The sequence below is a fragment of the Oncorhynchus mykiss genome, chromosome 9 (genome assembly GCF_057628025.1).
Source record: "Oncorhynchus mykiss isolate SJ-2025 chromosome 9, ASM5762802v1, whole genome shotgun sequence".
Classification (NCBI taxonomy): Eukaryota; Metazoa; Chordata; class Actinopteri; order Salmoniformes; family Salmonidae; genus Oncorhynchus; species Oncorhynchus mykiss.
In genome coordinates this window covers 44,374,886-44,394,479 of record NC_143030.1, presented here as the reverse complement: position 1 = coordinate 44,394,479, position 19,594 = coordinate 44,374,886, and the positions used below count along the sequence as shown (strand labels likewise).

General features: G+C 42.9%; 1 protein-coding gene across 8 annotated transcripts; it reads right to left on the bottom strand.

Annotated features, from left to right (window-relative positions):
- Positions 1-1,558: 1,558 nt before the first annotated feature.
- Positions 1,559-13,940, bottom strand: g6pd (glucose-6-phosphate dehydrogenase). Of its 8 annotated transcripts, none has more exons than XM_021615620.3 (14): positions 12,553-13,212; positions 11,738-11,776; positions 10,716-10,837; positions 7,106-7,143; positions 6,908-7,016; positions 6,572-6,789; positions 6,177-6,338; positions 5,947-6,072; positions 5,738-5,831; positions 5,368-5,554; positions 4,150-4,385; positions 3,927-4,003; positions 3,233-3,325; positions 1,559-3,123 (listed from the first exon to the last, which is right to left on the bottom strand). In XM_021615620.3, the coding sequence occupies exons 1-14, from the start codon at positions 12,572-12,574 to the stop codon at positions 3,033-3,035; spliced, it is 1,614 nt and encodes a 537-aa protein (XP_021471295.1). In that variant the 5' UTR covers positions 12,575-13,212; the 3' UTR covers positions 1,559-3,032. The 8 variants fall into 8 exon arrangements, with proteins under 8 accessions (XP_021471295.1, XP_021471296.1, XP_021471297.1 ...); XM_021615621.3 differs by having other exon boundaries at positions 6,177-6,335; XM_021615622.3 differs by having other exon boundaries at positions 12,367-12,596.
- Between the last annotated feature and the right edge of the window lie 5,654 nt (positions 13,941-19,594).

Genomic DNA, 19,594 nt, shown 5'->3' with positions numbered 1-19,594 from the left:
TTTTCTGGATTTTTGTTTTAGATTCCATCTCTCACAGATGATAAAAATTACAGACCTCTACATGCTTTGTAAGTAGGAAAACCTGCAAAATCGGCAGTGTATCAAATACTTGTTCTCCCCACTGTATACACACACACAGTGCCTTCGGAAAGTATTCAGAACCCTTTACTTTTTCTACCTTTTGTTAGGCTATTGTTTTTTTTTTATACCTCAATGTACACACAATACCCCATAATGACAAAGCAAAAACATGTTTAGATTTTTTTGCTAATTTATAAAAACTAAAAACTGAAAGATTACATTTAGATAAGTATTCAGACCCTTTACTCAGTACTTTGTTGAAGCACTTTTGGCAGTGATTACAGCCTCGAGTGTTCTTGGGTATGATGCTACAAGCTGGCCACACCTGTATTTGGGGAGTTTCTCCCATTCTTCGCTGCAGATCCACTCAAGCTCTGTCGGGTTGGATGGGGAGCGTCGCTGCACAGCTATTTTCAGGTCTCCAGAGATGTTCGATCGGGTATAAGTCCGGGCTCAGACTTGTTCCGATGCCACTCCTGCGTTGTCCTGGCTGTGAGCTTAGGGCCGTTGTCCTGTTGGAAGGTGAACCTTCACCCCGGTCGGAGGTCCTGAGCGCTCTAGAGCAGGTTTATCAAGGATCTCTCTATACTTTGCTTCGTTCATCTTTCCCTCGATCCTGACTAGTCTCCCAGTCCTTGCCGCTGAAAAACATCCCCACAGCATGATGCTGCCACCACCATACTTCACTGTAGGGATGGTGCCAGGTTTCCTCCAGATGTGACACTTGGCCTTCAAGCCAAAGAGTTCAATCTTGGTTTCATCAGAGCAGAGAATCTTGTTTCTCATGGTCTGAGAGTTCTTTAGGTGCCTTTTAGCAAATTCCAAGCGGGCTGTCATGTGCCTTTTTACTGAGGAGTGGCTTCTGTCTGGCCACTCTATTATAAAAGGCCTAATTAGTGGAGTGTTGCAGAGATGGTTGTCCTTCTGGAAGGTTCTCCCATCTCCACAAAGGAACTCTGGAGCTCTGTCAGAGTGACCATCGGGTTCTTGGTCACCTCCCTGACCAAGGCCCTTCCCCTGATAGCTCAGTTTGGCCAGGCGGCCAGCTGTAGTAAGAGTCTTGGTGATTCCAAACTTCTTCCATTTAAGAATGATGGATGCCACTGTGTTCTTGGGGACCTTCAAATGCTGCAGACATTTTTTGGTACCCTTCCCCAGATCTGTGCCTCGACAAAAATCCTTTCTGTTTGGCTTGGTTTTTGCTCTGACATGCACTGTCGAAGTTGTCATCAAAGTATTTGAAGAATCTCAAAATATTTGTTAACACTTTTGTTAACTACATGATTCCATATGTTATTTCTTAGTTTTGATGTCTTCATTATTATTGTACAATGTAGAAAAGTGAAAAGAAACCTTGGAATGAGTAGATGTCCAAACTTGACTGGTTGTGTGTGTACACACACACACACACACACACACACACACACACACACCAACCCCTTAACACAAAATACCTGTATCAATTGAGAATGCACACTGAAGAAATTACTGGTTTATTGCAATTTTGGAAATATAACATGAATGTTCGGTCTATAGCAATAAAGTACGTCATTATAAAGATGGCATCATATGTTGACCCTGTGACAGACTTTGTTTCTAAACAAACATCAGTAACTTAATAGGCCTGAAAATGTAAACAAAAAGGAATGAAAGTCACAGCTCTTTTCTTGGAATTAAGCACACTAAAGCCTTGTTCTTGTACAATTTAGCTTTAAGAAATTGGAGAGGAAACTGCCTGCAGAAAATATTGACCCCTGCATTCAACCACCATGCTTTAAACCCACTTCAACGCAATTATTATGCAATCATGATTTTGCTTGGTCCAAAATAGCATAAGAAAAACAAAAAGATTACATTAATAGAAAAAACCTTAATCTGTTAAAGGGATACTTTGGGATTTTGGCAATGAGGCACCCAGAGTCAGATGGACTCATGGCTACCATGTGTGTCTGTGTCCAGTATGAAGGACGTTGGAGGTAGTCGGGGAAGCAAATGTTAACTAACGTTAGCGCAATGACAAAGTCTATAGGTATCTACTAGCATAATAGCAGATACCTGGTTGATCCTGGTGGTAGCATATGCTTGTCTACCTCTAACTTCCTTCATACTGAACACAGACATAACGGTATCCACAAGTTTTGGCCTCATTGCCAAAATCTCAAAGTACCCCTTTAATACAGGTGATAATAGCAGAGGATAGTAGACATTCATTGTAATTCCCACCATTAAAACAGGTTAATCCATGTTTTGTTCTCAGTCTCCATGTAAAAACACCCAGGTCTAACTTTTGGTAGCTATGATCACTAGCTGATCACAGAGCTGTAGAATGTTTTGTCTAAGAGTAGCCTAATTCTGTTTCTCTCCCTTCTGCCTGAAGTGTGTACTGAAGAAAGTGGAAACCTCTCCAGCCCATGCTTACACCCATTCAAGGGAATCAGTCCTATTCTCTACCACTCTCCCAGTCCGAAGTTTGCACTTGTACCCCCCCCTTATGGGATAGACTGGTGTGATGAGTATGTTGGAAGTAAGTGCACACTCCTGGGTGAAGGGTAGAGAATCGGATCGCAACCACAGCTTCTGAATCCATGATGAGATGGATTTGGGCTAGTGTTCAGAATTGAAACAGAATTGGGCTAGTGTTCGCTCGCTCTTCCCTTGCTCCCCAGTGGTTAGACACCTCCTCCCTCCCTAGTTAAGACCTGACAGATACAAGTGACACCAGAGCATTAATGTAGTACCTGAGACCTAGGCTATGCTCCAATACTATTAAATAGCTTCCTTTCCATATTTCCTAGTCTTTCTTGGCGGTTGCCGTGACAGGTCTGGAAAGGAAAGAGCAATAGTAGAAGCCACCAGACCCAAAGAAGACATTCAAACATATTGCAACGTAACGCTACTCATTTACCCCACCCTGCCTCCTTTCTCTACCCATCCCTCTTCCTCTCCGTCTCTCACAGTCGGTGGGGGTTGACCCATTTGTATGTTCCTTCGTATCGGAAACCGACCCTCTTTGAGAGCTCGTCCGCTTCCGTTGGACCCCGGCTAGGAAGGAAAGGAACAAATCCATCACAAAAATAACAATATCCCTGACAAATGAATGTGACTATTGACATGAGATGTCAGTTGTTAAACTGTGACTGGTAAATCTTACCTTCCATATTTGTAGGGTGTGGGGGGAATCTTCTCATTCTCTATCTGATGAAGGAGAGGCGTAAAGATCCTCCAGGCTTCCCTCAGCTCATCACTAAGAGAAAATATAATGTAAGGGACAGTACCACATACAGTAATGCAGCTAATGGGAGAAGCAACCTTATGGCACTATGTAGTGGACAGAATAATGCATGTTAGGCTTCGGCGATATACTGTATACCGGGGTATTTCAAAATGCCGATGGTATGATTTTCAATACCGATTTTCTTTTTTTTGGGGGGGGGGGTTGAGACCAGAGGGAGAGCGGCTTGGTCTAATCCAATCGTTGCAGCAGGCTCAACCGATACCCCGCCCATTTTCTTAAGACAGACCTAGACAAGTTCAGATCACACAGCGCTTCACACGGTTTGAGTGAAAGAGAATTGACAGAATTACAAAAAAATATAAAATACTTGTCATAATCGTATTCTGAAAATTCGCCATATCTGCTACGATACTCCTTTTGTCAGAGTACTCTGCACACTCCTACCTGGGAGTGCACCCCCCTTGTGGGCCCTTCAGTAATACTATAATATGGTACAGAAACAGGGTGGGAAATCTGGATACGGCCCAACCCTAATGCATGTCCATGGTCTTATTTACATAACACAAAACATTATGGCAACAGAGGGAACTTCCGAGACAGACGGACTGACCTTCTGACAAAGTGCATCTGGCTGCCACAGAAGACGTCCAGGATGAGACGCTCGTAGGCGTCTGGCAACTTCACATCCTGAGGAGAGAAGATTACAGTGAAAATGGAGCAAATAACATTTGTGCCTGCATATGGGTTGCTAAAATTGGAGAGTGTGGCGAGGTAGTGTGTATGGGTGTCCCCTTTCTAGGAATGATTGGGTGTGTGTTCATTCAGTATCTCACCTTGTATCTGCTCTTGTAGGTGAGGTCTAGCTCCGTCTCCTCGGGGTGGAAGTACACTCCTGGTTTCTTGCTCATCATCTTGGCGTAGACGGCCTCGTTGGGCTGCACGCGCACCACCAGCTCATTCCTACGACACTGCGCGCCAAAGATGTCCCCCGGGACGTCGGTGAACTGCAACCGGACCTCTGCTTTCCGCTCATTCAGGGCTTTGCCGCAACGCAGGATGAAGGGAACACCTTTTGGATGAACAAATAGTTATTTAAAAAATGTCCAATGCAGCCGTTTTTACATCTATCAAATCATTTCTGGGTAACAATTAAGTACCTTACTGTGATTTTAATTGAAAACAATGGTCAAAAAAAAAAAAAAAGCTTCTTAGAAAAGAGCAATTTCTCAAGCAAGAATTTTGCGAATACTATCAGAGGGGTTTGAGCTAGGAGGGGAAAACTGAAAATGTGTTGTTATTGGCAGAGAGGTTTGGAACTCTTTATTATTGGTCTAACTCATTTACCACATGGTGATGTGACCATGGAAGTCCAAAACTACCTCCCACCAAAACAGGCTGAAATCTCCTCAAATAGCTCTTATACTAAGGGCATTATCATAACTTTCACAATTTTATTTGAACCTCCGTGTGGAAATACAGTACCAATCAAGTTTGGACACCTACTCATTCCAGGGTTTTTATTTTTTTTTACTATTTTACACATTGTCTTCACTATTATTGTACATCCATCAAAACTATGAAATAACACATATGGAATCATGTAGTAACCAAAAAAAAGTGTTCAACAAATGAAAATATATTTGAGATTCTTCAAAGTAGCCATCCTTTTTCTTGATGACAGCTTTGCACTCTTGGCATTCTCTCAACCAGCTTAATGAGGTGGAACACATTTCGATTAACAGGTGTGCCTTGTTAAAAGTTAATTTATGGATTTTCTTTCCTTCTTAATGAGTTTGTGAAAAGCTGTCATCAAGGCAAAGGATGGCTACTTTGAATAATCTAGCTATATTTAGATTTGTTTAACACTTTTGTCTACTACATGATTCCAAACTTTTGACTGGTACAGTACAGATAAAACTAAAAAATATAATCCCGTTTTTCACTGCACTGGCCCGTTAAGAGTTATCACTGAGTAGTGAGCTGGTTTGACCAGACAGTGAAAGCACAACAAGCAACACCATGCGATGGAGAGAGAAAGCAGAGGTTCTCACCATCCCAGCGCTCGTTGTGCACGTAGAGCACAGCTGTGGCAAAGGTGGCCTGGGTGGAGCCTTTGGGGACAGTGGGGTCATCAAGGTAACCCAGCTTGGCGTCCCCTTCTCCCTCTGGGTCGCCCACGTACTGCCCCAACACCACATCTGACATGGTAATGGGGGCGATGCACTTCAGCACCTTCACCTGCAGGGGGAGACAGTGGTCAGGGAGAGTAAGTAAGAAGTGATGGGTTTGAAGACCAATTGTTGATTCCGTTGTTTTTTTTAGTTATAAAGATGATATCAGTAGTTTTCTAGAGGAGCCAATGGTAAAGTCAAGTAGAGATGTGTTTTGGGCTTTAAACAGGTTGTGCCCATGTTACTGTACCTTTTCATCCCTGACATCATCAGAGCTGGTGGAGGCCGGCTTCTCCATGGCAACCAGAGAGAGCATCTGGAGCAAGTGGTTCTGCATGACATCACTAAAGAAAATACGGAATTGGTGGTGAGAAGTTAGACGAACTAGTAGAAGATGGCAAGAATAAATGCCTTCATTAAGGTTTTGATTTCATTAAGCACTAAGGCAGTTCCCCCTACCGGATAATGCCAAAGTCATCAAAGTAGCCGCCTCGGCCCTGGGTGCCGAAGGGTTCTTTGAAGGTGAGGACCACACACGCTATGCTGTCCCTGTTCCAGATGGGCCCAAAGATCCGGTTCCCAAACCTGGAACATTTACCACCGTTTAACCTCAGACTTATTGACATGGACATAGCTGAAAGACACAGCTGTCTGTGACAAGTTTTATTCATGTTCTCTCAACTCTGTACCTGAGGACCATGAGGTTCTGCACCATCTCCTTGCCCAGGTAGTGGTCTATGCGGTAGATCTGATCCTCAGTAAACAGGGAGGAGAGGTGGGTGGACAGCTCCTCAGAGCTCTGCAGGTCACGACCAAACGGCTTCTCCACAATCACCCTGTTCCAGCCCCTACTAAACACACACAGATAGGGAGGGGAGTTCAGCCTGTTTTGGTTATTTAACAGCAGAAGAGAGGAACTTTCATCTCATGACCAACCTTTCCCAGACAATACCAATTACATATACAGCAAGTGGATTAAATATGACCAGGCCTGTCCCAGTCCCTACCAATAGAGAAGGATTCAGAGGAGAGGGAGTCTGAGACAGACCGTCAGAACTACAGTAGACATAACAGGCTCACTGACTTGGTGCTCATGCAGTGGTGCTTAATGTTCTTGGTGACATCGTGGTAGATGCTGGGCGGCAGGGCCAGGTAGAAGAGGCGGTTGGCCTCACCACCCCCGGGCAGGGACAGCAGGTGGGTGTGGAGGTTGGAGAAGGCACTCTCATCCGCGTACTTCCCACTGACATAAGAGTTACGGCTGAAGAACACAGACAACCGCTCAGCCTCAGAGTCTGCCACCTGGGACCACAGAGAGATAGGAATGATGTCATTGGTGTTTAGCACATGCACAAACACAAATGCATTAACTGTGGGTCCTTGTGTAATGCTAGATGGTGTGTTAATGGGAAAGTGTTACCTTCAGATAGGGCATGCAGGCAGTTTTGATGGCATCCACTGTGAGGTCAGAGCGGGCAAAGCCCACAAAGTGAGTCTGTTCAGGAAGGAGCCCATCTCTAAACAACCACCTGAGTGAGACGGGGGGGAAATAGAGAAAGGCTCATAATTAGTCTTATTACGTGACACCTCACAACTGCCCTGGGCTACACATACTCACCATAGAGTTGGGTAGATTTTCTTTTTGGCTAGATCCCCCTAAAGAGCATTGTAAAACACAGATTAGTCACCTCTAAAATGTTAGTTGAAACAGAGGCCCCTGGCCTATATAGCCTAGTGGCACTACAAGACAGTTCATTCAAGGTCTGTCAGTGTGGCGATTACTAGTACAGTAAACAAGGCTATAAATAAAAGGGTTCCTTACTTGATACTACTGCTGGTTGCAGTTTGGACAGTTACTAGTAGGCTGTAGTGGCCTATTTAGGATTTACGCAATAGCAGTAATCCAACTGGGAGCACTGCTTACTACAGAGAAGCAGCAGCAGCGACACAGCCTGAGAAAAACTGGCAGAGTACAAAGCCAAAGAATATTCTGAAGGCAATAACCCTTACGAAAGCCGGTATGGAATAAATGAGAGATTACCTATCACCACAGAGAATAATACATAAATAAAACTATAGATGACAGAGCTACACTGTTAAACATCAATACAGGAACAATAACTGAGGAACACAAAAAAAAAAAAATCTAACAAAGCATTCCTCACTAGTTTTAGCACCACTATTCCACGGGTCCCTCTAATGTTTTCCAGCGAATGCTGGGTTATCTGATGTTTGTCACTTGAGGAAATGCTTCAAAAATAAATCATTCATCCGAATGGCCTTATTGACTGTTCTTTGTGAGCTTATCTGTCTCCTATTCCAGTGAGGTGTGTTGGCTGGCTGTGTAATACTGAATCATTTGCTTAGTGTGCCTTTAAAATGACACATTGAGTTACACCTTTAAACTGATGTGCTATGAAAAGCTGGCCTACTGTCCCGCCTCAGCTGAGAGAAAAATGCAAATGTAGGGTGACTCGGCAAACATCTCTCTTCACGGTTCCGTTCATGATGAGGCATGAACACCGATCCCACTATATTCCTCCCTCTCCCTTTCACAAAAGGAGACTCACACACACACACCATCTCAATTACCACGTTTCATCCACAGTTTTTATGCAAGTTAAGTCATACCATATAAAAGATTAACACCACAGCTGTGATGAAAACAGGACGTTTCCGTACAATTTTATAAATGTCGACAGATTATTTTTCTTCGACATGGTGGGATCTTTGTGTTAATGATGCAAGAAATGGTTATGGAAACGTGTTTATGCACAAATATTGATATAATAACCATCATATCGAAGTGAACTTGGAGTCACGTGATGAAACATAAGCCTTATTAGATAGTCATGGTGAGAGAAACTAGGCTGTTTTCATTGCTTCAGTGAAGTGAACATAGAGATTACCTTCAATAATTGGAAATGTGACCATGTTCCTGTGCCATGTATCAACAGATGAATATTTGGCCTACAATCTTACATCACCATTAGGCGAAGTACCATCCAGCAAGCCTGTATGGTGCCTTGTACCAAGGTAAGCGTGCAATATTTACTGAACCCTTTCATTGGCACAGCAACTGCAATGAGGCCATGTTGAGTGAGGTGGTGTGCACGTGCAACACCAGCTGGTGATTGGTTCAGCTGGTGATTGGTTTGTGCTTGTGGAGTGACAAGGACAGACTGCAGCATTGGAAACAAAGCATATTTTACAGTAGCCTATGCATAGCCTTTTGTAGTACAATCACTGTTCCTAAAAACCACAGCTCTTGCCTTAACATTACCCTTCCCCCATCCTGATTCCAGACTTGCCTCTATTGCTATGACAGGAAACTGCTGACAGACAGTGACACTGCACTATTCAGCCCTCGTTCCACTCCTTTCAAACAAAAGTAAATAGAGCAGGAGAAAGTAGATGGAAGAGAAGTGGGCGGTATAATTAAAAATCAGAACTACTCTCCCACACTTTATCAGCAACTAGGCACATCTTATACAAGTCAGCAGAGAACAAGGAAACAGGAAATAAACCAGGTAGGCCTAGAGAGGGTGTCATTCCTAGAGAAGGAAATAGTATAAGAAAATGCAACTTCGGAGTGACTGGACTTAGTCACTGGATTGATAATCTTAGTAGGTATTAAAAGGAGAATAAATTGTTATAGGCTGTGGGAAATATGAAATTCTGGCTTGTTAAACTCGCTCTAAATGACTGGGTATCTTGGTCATTATGCTGAGCTCTCAAAACAATTGGTCAATAAAAGATCCGTTCTTACACCATGATTGGCCAACAAACTGTCCGTGACCAAATGATTGCCTAACAATTGGTCTGAGCTGACCATGATTGGCTAACAAACAGCCTGTGTCCAAACCATAACCAACAATCAGGAACCTTGATATGTTCTCTGTATCAAGGCCAGACTACAGAAAGCTCAAGTGATTCTGGGGTTTCTTAGTTACACAAGCGCTGTTATGTGTCTCAATGAAATTTAGACATTTCCTCAAAACAGTCATGTGCAACCTCTTTTCCGTTTTAAATTTTCAACACACACTTTCTCACAAAATGTGTTTCCTTCTATGTCCACCTAAAATCTAGTATAAAGTGTTTATAAAATAGGTATAACAGATTCTGCAGTTTGGTAGCCTACATTTAGTAAATAGCTTGGCAAATCTAAGGCACTGGATTAATCTGGCCTTCCTCATTAACCAACCTTTTTATGCGAGTAAAATACATGTCGGATAATTATTTATTTTTTAAATTAAAAGTAATGACAAGCCTGATGGTAACAGAACATTTTTCTGTAAACTTCCAAATGTCGACAAAACAAAACACGCTACACAAGGTGGGATATTTCTGTGTCGGTCAAATTAATATTGCGAGAAATGTTGGAAACACTTTTACACGCAAACATTGATATAACCACCATCATATGGAAGTAAGCTTGGAGTCACGCGATGACATGTTGTGTGGTCCTCCCACTACAACTCATCAGGAAAGCATGCAGTTTATTAGGCTACTGATGAAATAAGTGATGAACTTCACAGGGTGGTGAAAGTGCAAGGTGATGAGCTTGATGCTCCTTTTCAATAAATATCGAGGATCTTATTCTGATAATCGATGCTCGGCTGCCATGACATAAAAAAATAATATTGCTCTTTTGTCCATAATAACCTCATCATGTAGGCTATACATGTACTCCAGCCAACAGAGTGCAGATGGCACTGTTAGCTAGAGCGCATGTGCAAATATCAGAGTCGGCACATTCTCTATATACAGTAACAAAACCAATTCGGTGAGAAGACCACCAGTAGAGTTGAAAATGCGTTGGAAACCTCTTTAACTTTATTTATTTGGTACATGGGAATTTAACCGCTAAATGTATTTTTATGTGCACGTGGTCATCTCGCACAACCTTTTATATGCAAAAGTTACATTTTATGGAAACAACATTATGGAAAATACTATATATTGTTTTACAGGTTTCATTTCATGATCCCTCATTCTTTTTTCTGAGCATTTCATAAATGTCCACAAAAAGGATAGATGTTCACAATCGGATTCACTTATTTGGTCAGTCACTCTCTCCAGTAGGCATCCAGCACACACACACACTCACATCCATCATTCCATTTACTCAAACAACTTGTAACGATACAAATCATGTTTGACAGTGCTTTGAAGGTCTAAACCGTGCAGGGTCATTGATCAAATTATCAAAGAATCTCCCCCCTCACCGATGCTCCCATGATGATGAAGATGTGAGCGTCGGACTGACGGAACTCCTCATCCTCATGCAGCTCCTTCCGCAGCTCTCCAAACACCTCGGACCGAGAGAGGGGAATGGAGCTCATTTTTCCTAGGCAAAGGTAAATGTCAAAAGACAAGTTATTATTGAGAACAGGATTGATTGGCCTAACATTTATGAGAACACCTGTAGGAGGAACACACACACACGTTCACACAAGAACAATACAGTACACTGTGATCTAGTTTAATAGCGTAGGCCTATTGAAGGCGTGACTTCAAGTAAAAACTATTTGTTGAATATCATAACATTACGCAAATAGACTAGAGCACTGCTCTGGGCACTGACTGACCATGATTCATACCAATGGAGAACAGACAGCCACAACCACTTTCCAAACACAAAACAAGTTAAACACTGCATTCAAACAATGAACTTTCTAGACATTCAGCGAAACCGCCTTGGGATAAATAGAGGAGGCTGGCACCAATAAGTGAAAGAGAACAATAGATTGTAACATTCTTAGTTGTACCTCCGTGTGTTATAGGCAGTAATATTGGACATAGAGGAACAGATATTTGGAAAATGTAGATCTACTTTCAGGAAGCACTTGTCGTTTTCTTTTCAGGACAACAGTTTTAGCCCTAAATATTTTTGACAAATGCCACTTTATTTGAAAAGGACACTTAAAAACAGCCTTTATAGAATCTATAAAACCACCATAAACACAAATCATATGGTAAAGATATTACACCATTTTAGGCCAACCTTTTCTCATATGGCTGGTACGAAATCGAGACGTGTGCCACCTTCAAAAATAGTAATATCTTAAAGACTTAAGTCCTTGTATACCTCTTCTAAATCAAGATACATTGCTATAAATCGATTTTTTGTCACATAATATGTAAGTGGCATAGACTAAATAAGTCTACTTAGAAATACACAAAATCTACATGCAAGACGACACAGTTACATCACTATTTCTGTAAGCGCTAGTAATCATAATCATACCAGGTCCTTGTTGTGCAATGGCACCACCGGCGGGTCTCTCTTGGGTCAGGGAGAGAGAGGACCCACAACAAGAGCAGGGAGAGATAATTAAACGGTCAATGTAATATTAGCTAGCTAGCTACAGTTTACAGAATGTGCACCTCTCTCGGGATAAGCATTCTCCACTTTGCAAACACAAATAGTCACAACACACCACCCACTCTAATGTTATTAGCAAAATCCTCCACCCAATCCCGTATTTAAAAGGGCTCAACCCATCTAGCCGTGCTGTGACCACAAATAACACGGGGTACGTTTAGCTAGCCAAGCTAGCTAACTTAGACGAATTTGCACCTGTACACGGAGACGTTAGGTTAGCTAGCTAGCAAAGTAGCCACGCTCTGTACAAAAGATGTGGACCTAGGTTACCCGCCAAAGTAACTAACTATGAAATGACACGAGTTTCTTTAACAACAAAACACCAAACAGACGTTAGCTAAAACCTCCCAGCATCATATTCGTGGCTGTTTTGACAGAATGACAAGCATGCAGTCAGCAGCAAAATGACCCGTTAACGCGCGGCTAGCTGTCAATGTGTTCGTAGTAGGCAGAGCAATACCTTTTTATTTTATTTTATAAACAACACTTACTTCCAGCCATTTCCAATTCAAACGATTCACTTTAACTGAGAATGTGGCGATTACAGCGCAAACCCCAACCGACACTTCTGTAAATCACCAGGCTACTTGCAGTGCATCTCGATCGCAGTTTCCTTCTTCCCTGTTAAAATGACACAACGGAATTCAGTGATTTTATTGGTTTAAAGAGAAACTCACCAGCGCTCGATGCACTTCCCATTACTGATGGCTTCAATGACTGCACATTCCCAAAGACAAAAAAAAGATGGATGGGGTGGAGTTCTAATGTGCACTCTTGTGCACTCTTGTGCACACTTGTGCACACTAGTGAAGAACTAGCCCACTGACATGTACATTAAGTGGATCAGTAGTAGTAGGCTACTAGAGGCCAATACTGACTGGGATTATCAATACAGTCATGAATTAAACCGCATGAACGAACATGGAAGAGATACCAAAAGGCAAACACTTCAAACTAAAGGTCAACAGGTCATCATCTGGTATGGAAGATGTCCTTAGTCCATTATCTGAAAATACTTTATTTCGGAGGGGATTATTAGAACGATGTATTTGCTTATGCTTGGTTTAATTCTTCATGCTATTGTAGAGAACGGCGGTTCAGGGAAGCGAATCCGCGTCGCTGGTGGGAAAAAAAGAAAGCAACCTATGCGTCGCGCAAATAGGGTTAACACACTTGGTAGTAATTGTAACATAGCTCAAATAGCGAGGATAGCTAAAATATATGCGACACACAGTACACAAAAACTTAAAGCAAAACAAATGTAGTTTGGGATGGTGAATTGTAAAGAATCTCACAAATTGAAATGTGTATTTCGGAGTGTGTAAAGCACTAGTGCCAAAACAGAAACGATCACACGTTCCTCTAATTGGGAACCTCTACAAAAGATCTTCAAAAGCCTCAACATTTTCAACTTCTTCCTTTTAATAAATAAATAATACAAAACATTCATTCAAACTGGGCAGTGTGCCATATTTCATAAATTCATGTGTTGTAATCAAAAAAGTGCATCATGGGGAGTCCACCTTCCAAGTCCACCTTCCTCCATGGATCCCATTGCTCAGCTGGCTGAGTCACAGCTATTCATCACCACTTTATCTCGGTCTACTGTCAAGCATTTGCCCGGAAGAGCGATTCCTCAGGAGAGAGCACCATATACACACACATACAACATAATTAGAACAATGTTGAGCAGAATAAAAGGCTATTGTGCACTGCAAGTGACCACAATGCTCTGTTCTGCACTTGCCTCCTAAAAAACAGTGCAGCATTAATATAGCCAAGCTGTGCGTAACAGCATGTATATACTGTAAATTAGTTCATGTTCTTGTGCTGCAATACAAGACATCAATCAGTGTTTTGTCCTTTTGTCCTGGAGAGGAGAAAATGACATCCAAATGGTTTTCAAATACTGTATATGGAACAAACCCATGTACAAGACCCACAATAAGACTTCCAGAGCAGTGAAAAAGAGATGTATTTATTATCATTGTTATTATCATTGTGAAATAAACTAACCCTAATAAAAGATTTCTTGAATGTCATTTAGAATGTCATGGTTACGTACAGGTGTGAAATTACACACTTGCGCAGGGTCCACCGCATTTCTACAGGCGAGAGAGTTCAGTAACAACCGCACTGCCCCAGGGGTCACATGCACTGCCCCAGGGGTCACATGCAGACACAGCTTAGTGGGATGTGTACTCAAAATAATACACGCAGAAATGTTATGTTAGGAAAAAACTGTGTCAATTATGTGGAACCTGCACACACATGGCTCTGTATATTGTACATGATTTATACTAAAGCACCTGGTTTCCTCCCATGTTGTGGCATGTTGTGGCATGTGTAAGATAACTGGTTTCCCACCCTTATTCTTTTCTCCCACATCCAGGCAAGTCTTAGAGCCAGAGTTCTTGAGCTGATAAAATGCTTTTTGGCAGAATATAGATTAAAAAAAGTAGATGAGTAATTAAAAACTGACAATCCACATTCTAATGAAAGTGAAATAAATTGAACATAGACCTTGTGCAAGTACCATGTGACATTTTTGCAGCTTAGCTTCTCTTTAAGTTTGAGGCTTTCTGAGATGTCACCATATTTGTTCTGAGCGAACAGGAAGAAGAAAAATAAAGCAAAGATTGCTGTGTCATTTTTGTTTTTTTGTTACGTACACCGAATAGCTGCAGTGAAATGTATATATATATATATTTTTTACAGGGTCAGCCATAGTCAAATTAGGGTTAAAGGGCAATTCCACCACTTTTCGTCGTCATTTTCATTATCTCCAGCACAGTACGAGTGTCAACATATGTGAAATAGCACATTCCTAGAAAAAAATATGTGAAAAAGTTCTACCCATCATCAAAAGTTAACAGTGATTTTTTTTGGGGGGGTGAGCAAGAAACCCGTTTTTTTTTGCTTTCAAGCTTACCCTGTAATGTCACAGAGAAGCATTTTTTTAAGGACCTTTTTTCTTATCTGTTTACCCACAGATAATAGAAACGCACTGTTTTCACATAAGTAGACACTGGTTTGGTGCTGAAGATGAGGTTGTAAAGAGGCAGAATTGCCCTTTAAGTGCCTTGCTCAAGGACACAGCGACAGATTTTTCACCTTTCGGTTACTGGCCCAACGCTCAAATTTGTCCATTATGTGAACAATAATGCACACTCTTAGAAAAAAGCGTTCCAAATGGGTTCTTTGGCTGTCCCCATAGGAGAAATCTTCTAGGTTCCATGTAGAATCCTCTGTGGAAAGGATGTTTTACATGCAACCCAAAACAGTTCTACCTGGAACCAAAATGGTTCTGCATGGAGCCAAACAGGTTAATGAAAGGGTTTTCCTATGGGGACAGCCAATGAACCCTTTTAGGTTCTAGATAGCACCTTTTTTTCTAATAGTGCAGGATACAGTGCAATACCACACTTTAATCAGCTGAGTGATATGTGCAACAGTGTGAGAACAGAACCTAGACCCCCAATTGTCATGTGTAAAAAGGTTTGTGAGGACACACTATTCAAGTTTCAAGTTTTATTAGTGGCTTTTACAGGATACATATGGTATATACGTATATACAAACTGCTTATTTGCAGGGTCCTTCTTGACAATGCAACAACAAGAAATAATAAAATATATAAATACAAACATAAAGTAAATGGCTGAGTAGAATAGACATTTTAGCATAAGTATAATACTTAGCTCAATTGATAGAGCATGGTGCTTGTAACGGTAGTGGGTTCGATTTCCGGGACCACCCATACGTAAAATTTATGCATGCATTACTATAAGTCGCTTTGTGTAAAAGTGTCTGCTAAGTGGCATATATACAGGCAGGCACAATTTGTAGGACAATGTATACACATGTATTTGGATTGGGGGGCAAGTGTTTAAATTGTGCAGTATTAACAATAGTAAATAAGAGTCTGGTAGCAGCAATTGTGATGTGTGTGTAGCATGAATGTTTACGTGTGTGATTGAGTGCAACAGTGTGGACAATCAGTGCAGGTGGTCGGTCCAGTTTGTGTTCTGCAGTCTGATGGCTTGTAGATAGAAACTGTCCTTGAGCCTGTTGGTGTTAGACCTCATGCTCCGACGGTAAAGGAGTGAACAGCTCGTGGCTGGGTCGTGTGCGGTTTTTGATGATGCTGCGGGACTTCCCAAGGCACCGTTTCAAGTAGATGTCCTGGATGGGTGGGAATTTCTTCAGCCGGTTTAGGACGTTAAGGTGGTGAAGCACCCTCTTGACAAGAGTGGTGTTGTTGTTGGTCCATGTCAAGTCATCGGTGTTGTGGACACAGAGGAACTTAAAACTACTGACTTTCTCTACTGCAGTCCGATTGACATGAATCGGGCATGTTCCCTCCTCCGCTTCCTGACATCAACAATCAACTCCTTTGTTTTGCTGACATTGAGGGTATAGGTTGTTGTCCTAGCACTACAATGTCATTTCACAACCTCCCAATTCCCATTCCAATTCCAATTCCCAACCTCTTTGGCTATGGTGGCAACCCTCTTGTTCCTGTGGAAGAAGATCTGCTTGTAGTCGTCCTTCCAGACCTCGACTAAGTGCACCTGGTTGTGGGCGATCACCATTGGTGTTGGAACATTGCTGCAGAAACTTGCTTCTATTCAGCCACATGAGCATTAGTGAGGTCGATCACTGATGTTGGGTGATTAGGCCTGGCTCGCAGTCGGCGTTCCAATTTATCCCAAAGGTGTTCGATGTGGTTTAGGAGAGTCAAGTTCTTCCGCACTGATCTCGACAAACCATATCTGTATGGATCTCACTTTGTACACTGGGGCATTGTCATGTTGAAACAGGAAAGGGCTCTCCCCAAAACAGCCACAGACCATTATTCCTCATCCACCAAACTTTACAGTTGGCACTATACATTGGGGCAGGTAGCGTTCTCCTGACATCCGCCAAACCCAGATTCCTCCACCGTACTGCCAGATGGTGAAGCGCGATTCATCACTCCAGAGAATGCTCCAGAGTCCAATGGCAACGAGCTTTACACCACTCCAGCGGACATTTGGCATTGTGCATGGTGATCTTAGGCTTGTGTGTGGCTGCTGGGCCATGAAAACCCATTTAATGAAGCTCCCGGCGAACAGTTATTGTGCTGAGGTTGCTTTCAGAGGCAGTTTAGAACTCAGTGGTGAGTGTTGCAACCAAGGACAGACAATGTTTACGCGCTCCGCATTTCAGCACTCGTTCTGTGAACTTGTGTGGTCTACCTCTTTGTGGCTGAGCCGTTGTTTCCACTTCACAATGACAGCACTTACAGTTGACCAGGGCAGCTCTAACAGGGCAGAGTTGTTGGAAAGATGGCATCCTACAACGGTGCCACAATGAAAGTCACTGAGCTCTTCAGTAAGGCTATTTATGGCCAGGACAGTCTGCCACTTTCAGTCAGGCTTATAACACCTTCTGTACCACAATCTGGGCTAGAATCATCCGGCAGCAGTATCTTTGTGAGCAGGGAGGCAGGAGCAGTGTGCAGGATGCCGTAAACGGTTGCTGACACTGAAAACAATGATATTATTATGATATACAGTACCAGTCAAAGTTTGGACACCAGGGCCTCCCGGGTGGCGCAGTGGGTAAGGGCTCTGTACTGCAGCGCCAGCTGTGCCACCAGAGACTCTGGGTTAGCGCCCAGGCTCCGTCGTAACCGGCCGCGACCGGGAGGTCCGTGGGGCGATGCACAATTCTCATTGCGCACCAGCGACTCCTGTGGCGGGCCGGGCGCAGTGCACGCTAGCCAAGGTTGCCAGGTGCACAGTGTTTCCTCCAACACATTGGTGCGGCTGGCTTCTGGGTTGGATGCGCGCTGTGTTGAGAAGCAGTGCGGCTTGGTTGGGCTGTGTATCGGAGGACGCATGACTTTCAACCTTCGTCTCTCCCGAGCCCGTACGGGAGTTGTAGCGATGAGACAAGATAGTAGCTACTAACAATTGGATACCACGAAATTGGGGAGAAAAAGGGGGTAAAATTTAAAATTAAAAAGGTTGGACACCTACTCAATCCAGGGTTTTTCTTTATTTGTACTATTTTCTACATTTTAGAATTATAGTGAAGACATCAGAACTATGAAATAACACATATGGAAGAGACCAAAAAAGGTCAAAACAGAAAATATTTTATATTTGAAATTCTTCAAAGTAGCCACCCTTTACATTGATGACAGCTTTGCACACTCTTGGCATTTGGGCTCCTGAGTGGCCTAGCAGTCTAAGGCACTGCATCTCAGTGCTAGAGGTGTCACTACAGACCCTGGTTTGATTCCGGGCTGTATCACAACCAGCCGTGATCGGGAATCCCATAGGGCTATGCACAATTGGCCGAGCATCGTATGGGTTAGGGGAGAGGTAGGCCGTCATTGTAAAATAAGAATTTGTTCTTAACTGACTTGCCTTGTAAAATAAAAAAAATGATCTCAACCATCTTCATGAGGTAGTCACCTGAAATGCATTTCAATTGCCTTATTAATTTGTGTAATTGCTTTCCTTCTTAATATGTTTGAGCCAATCAGTTGTGTTATGACAAGGTAGGGGAGGTATACAGAAGATTTAATAAAATACCAAGTCCATATTATGGCAAGAACAGCTCAAATAAGCAACGAGAAACGACAGTCCATCATTACTTTAAGACACAGTCAATACGAAAAGCTTGTCCATGCAGTGGCAGACCACGTGTAACAACACCTGCACAGGATCGGTACATCCGAACATCACACCTGCGGGACAGGTACAAGATGGCAACAACAACTGCCCGAGTTACACCAGGAATGCACAATCCCTCCAATAGTGCTCAGACTGTCCACATAGGCTGAGAGAGGCTGGACTGAGGGCCTGTAGGCCTGTTGTAAGGCAGGTCCTCATCAGACATCACCGGCAGCAACATCACATATGGGCACAAATCCACCCTCGCTGGACCAGACATGATTGGCAAAAAGTGCTCTTCACTGACGAGTTGCGGTTTTGTCTCACCAGGGGTGATGGTCGGATTCGTGTTTATCGTCGAAGGAATGAGTGTTACACAGAGGTCTGTACTCTGGAGCGGGATCGATTTGGAGGTGGAGGGCCCAACATGGTCTGGGGCAGTGTGTCACAGCGTCATCGGACTGAGCTTGTTGTCATTGCAGGCAATCTCAACACTGTGCGTTACAGGGAAGACGTCCTCCTCCCTCATGTGATACCCTTCCTGCAGGCTCATCCTGACATGACCCTCCAGCATGACATTACCACCAGCCATACTGCTCGTTCTGTGCGTGATTTCCTGCAAGACAGGAATGTCAGTGTTCTGCCATGGCCAGCGAAGAACCCGGATCTCAATCCCATTGAGCACGTCTGGGACCTGTTGGATCAGAGGGTGAGGGCTAGGGCCATTCCCCCCAGAAATGTCTGGGAACATGCAGGTGTCTTGGTGGAAGAGTGGTGTAATATCTCACAGGCAAATCTGGTGCAGTCCATGAGGAGGAGATGCACTGCAGTACTTAATTCTTGTGACTCCCCATCCCGGATCCGGGAGCGTAATTATCACCTGACACTAATTAGCATAACGCAACAGACATAAATATCCCTAGAAAATATTCCTATTCATGAAAATCACAATTGAAATATATTGAGACACAGCTTAGCCTTTTGTTAATCACCCTGTCATCTCAGATTTTCTAAATATGCTTTACAGCCAAAGCTAGACAAGCATTAGTGTAA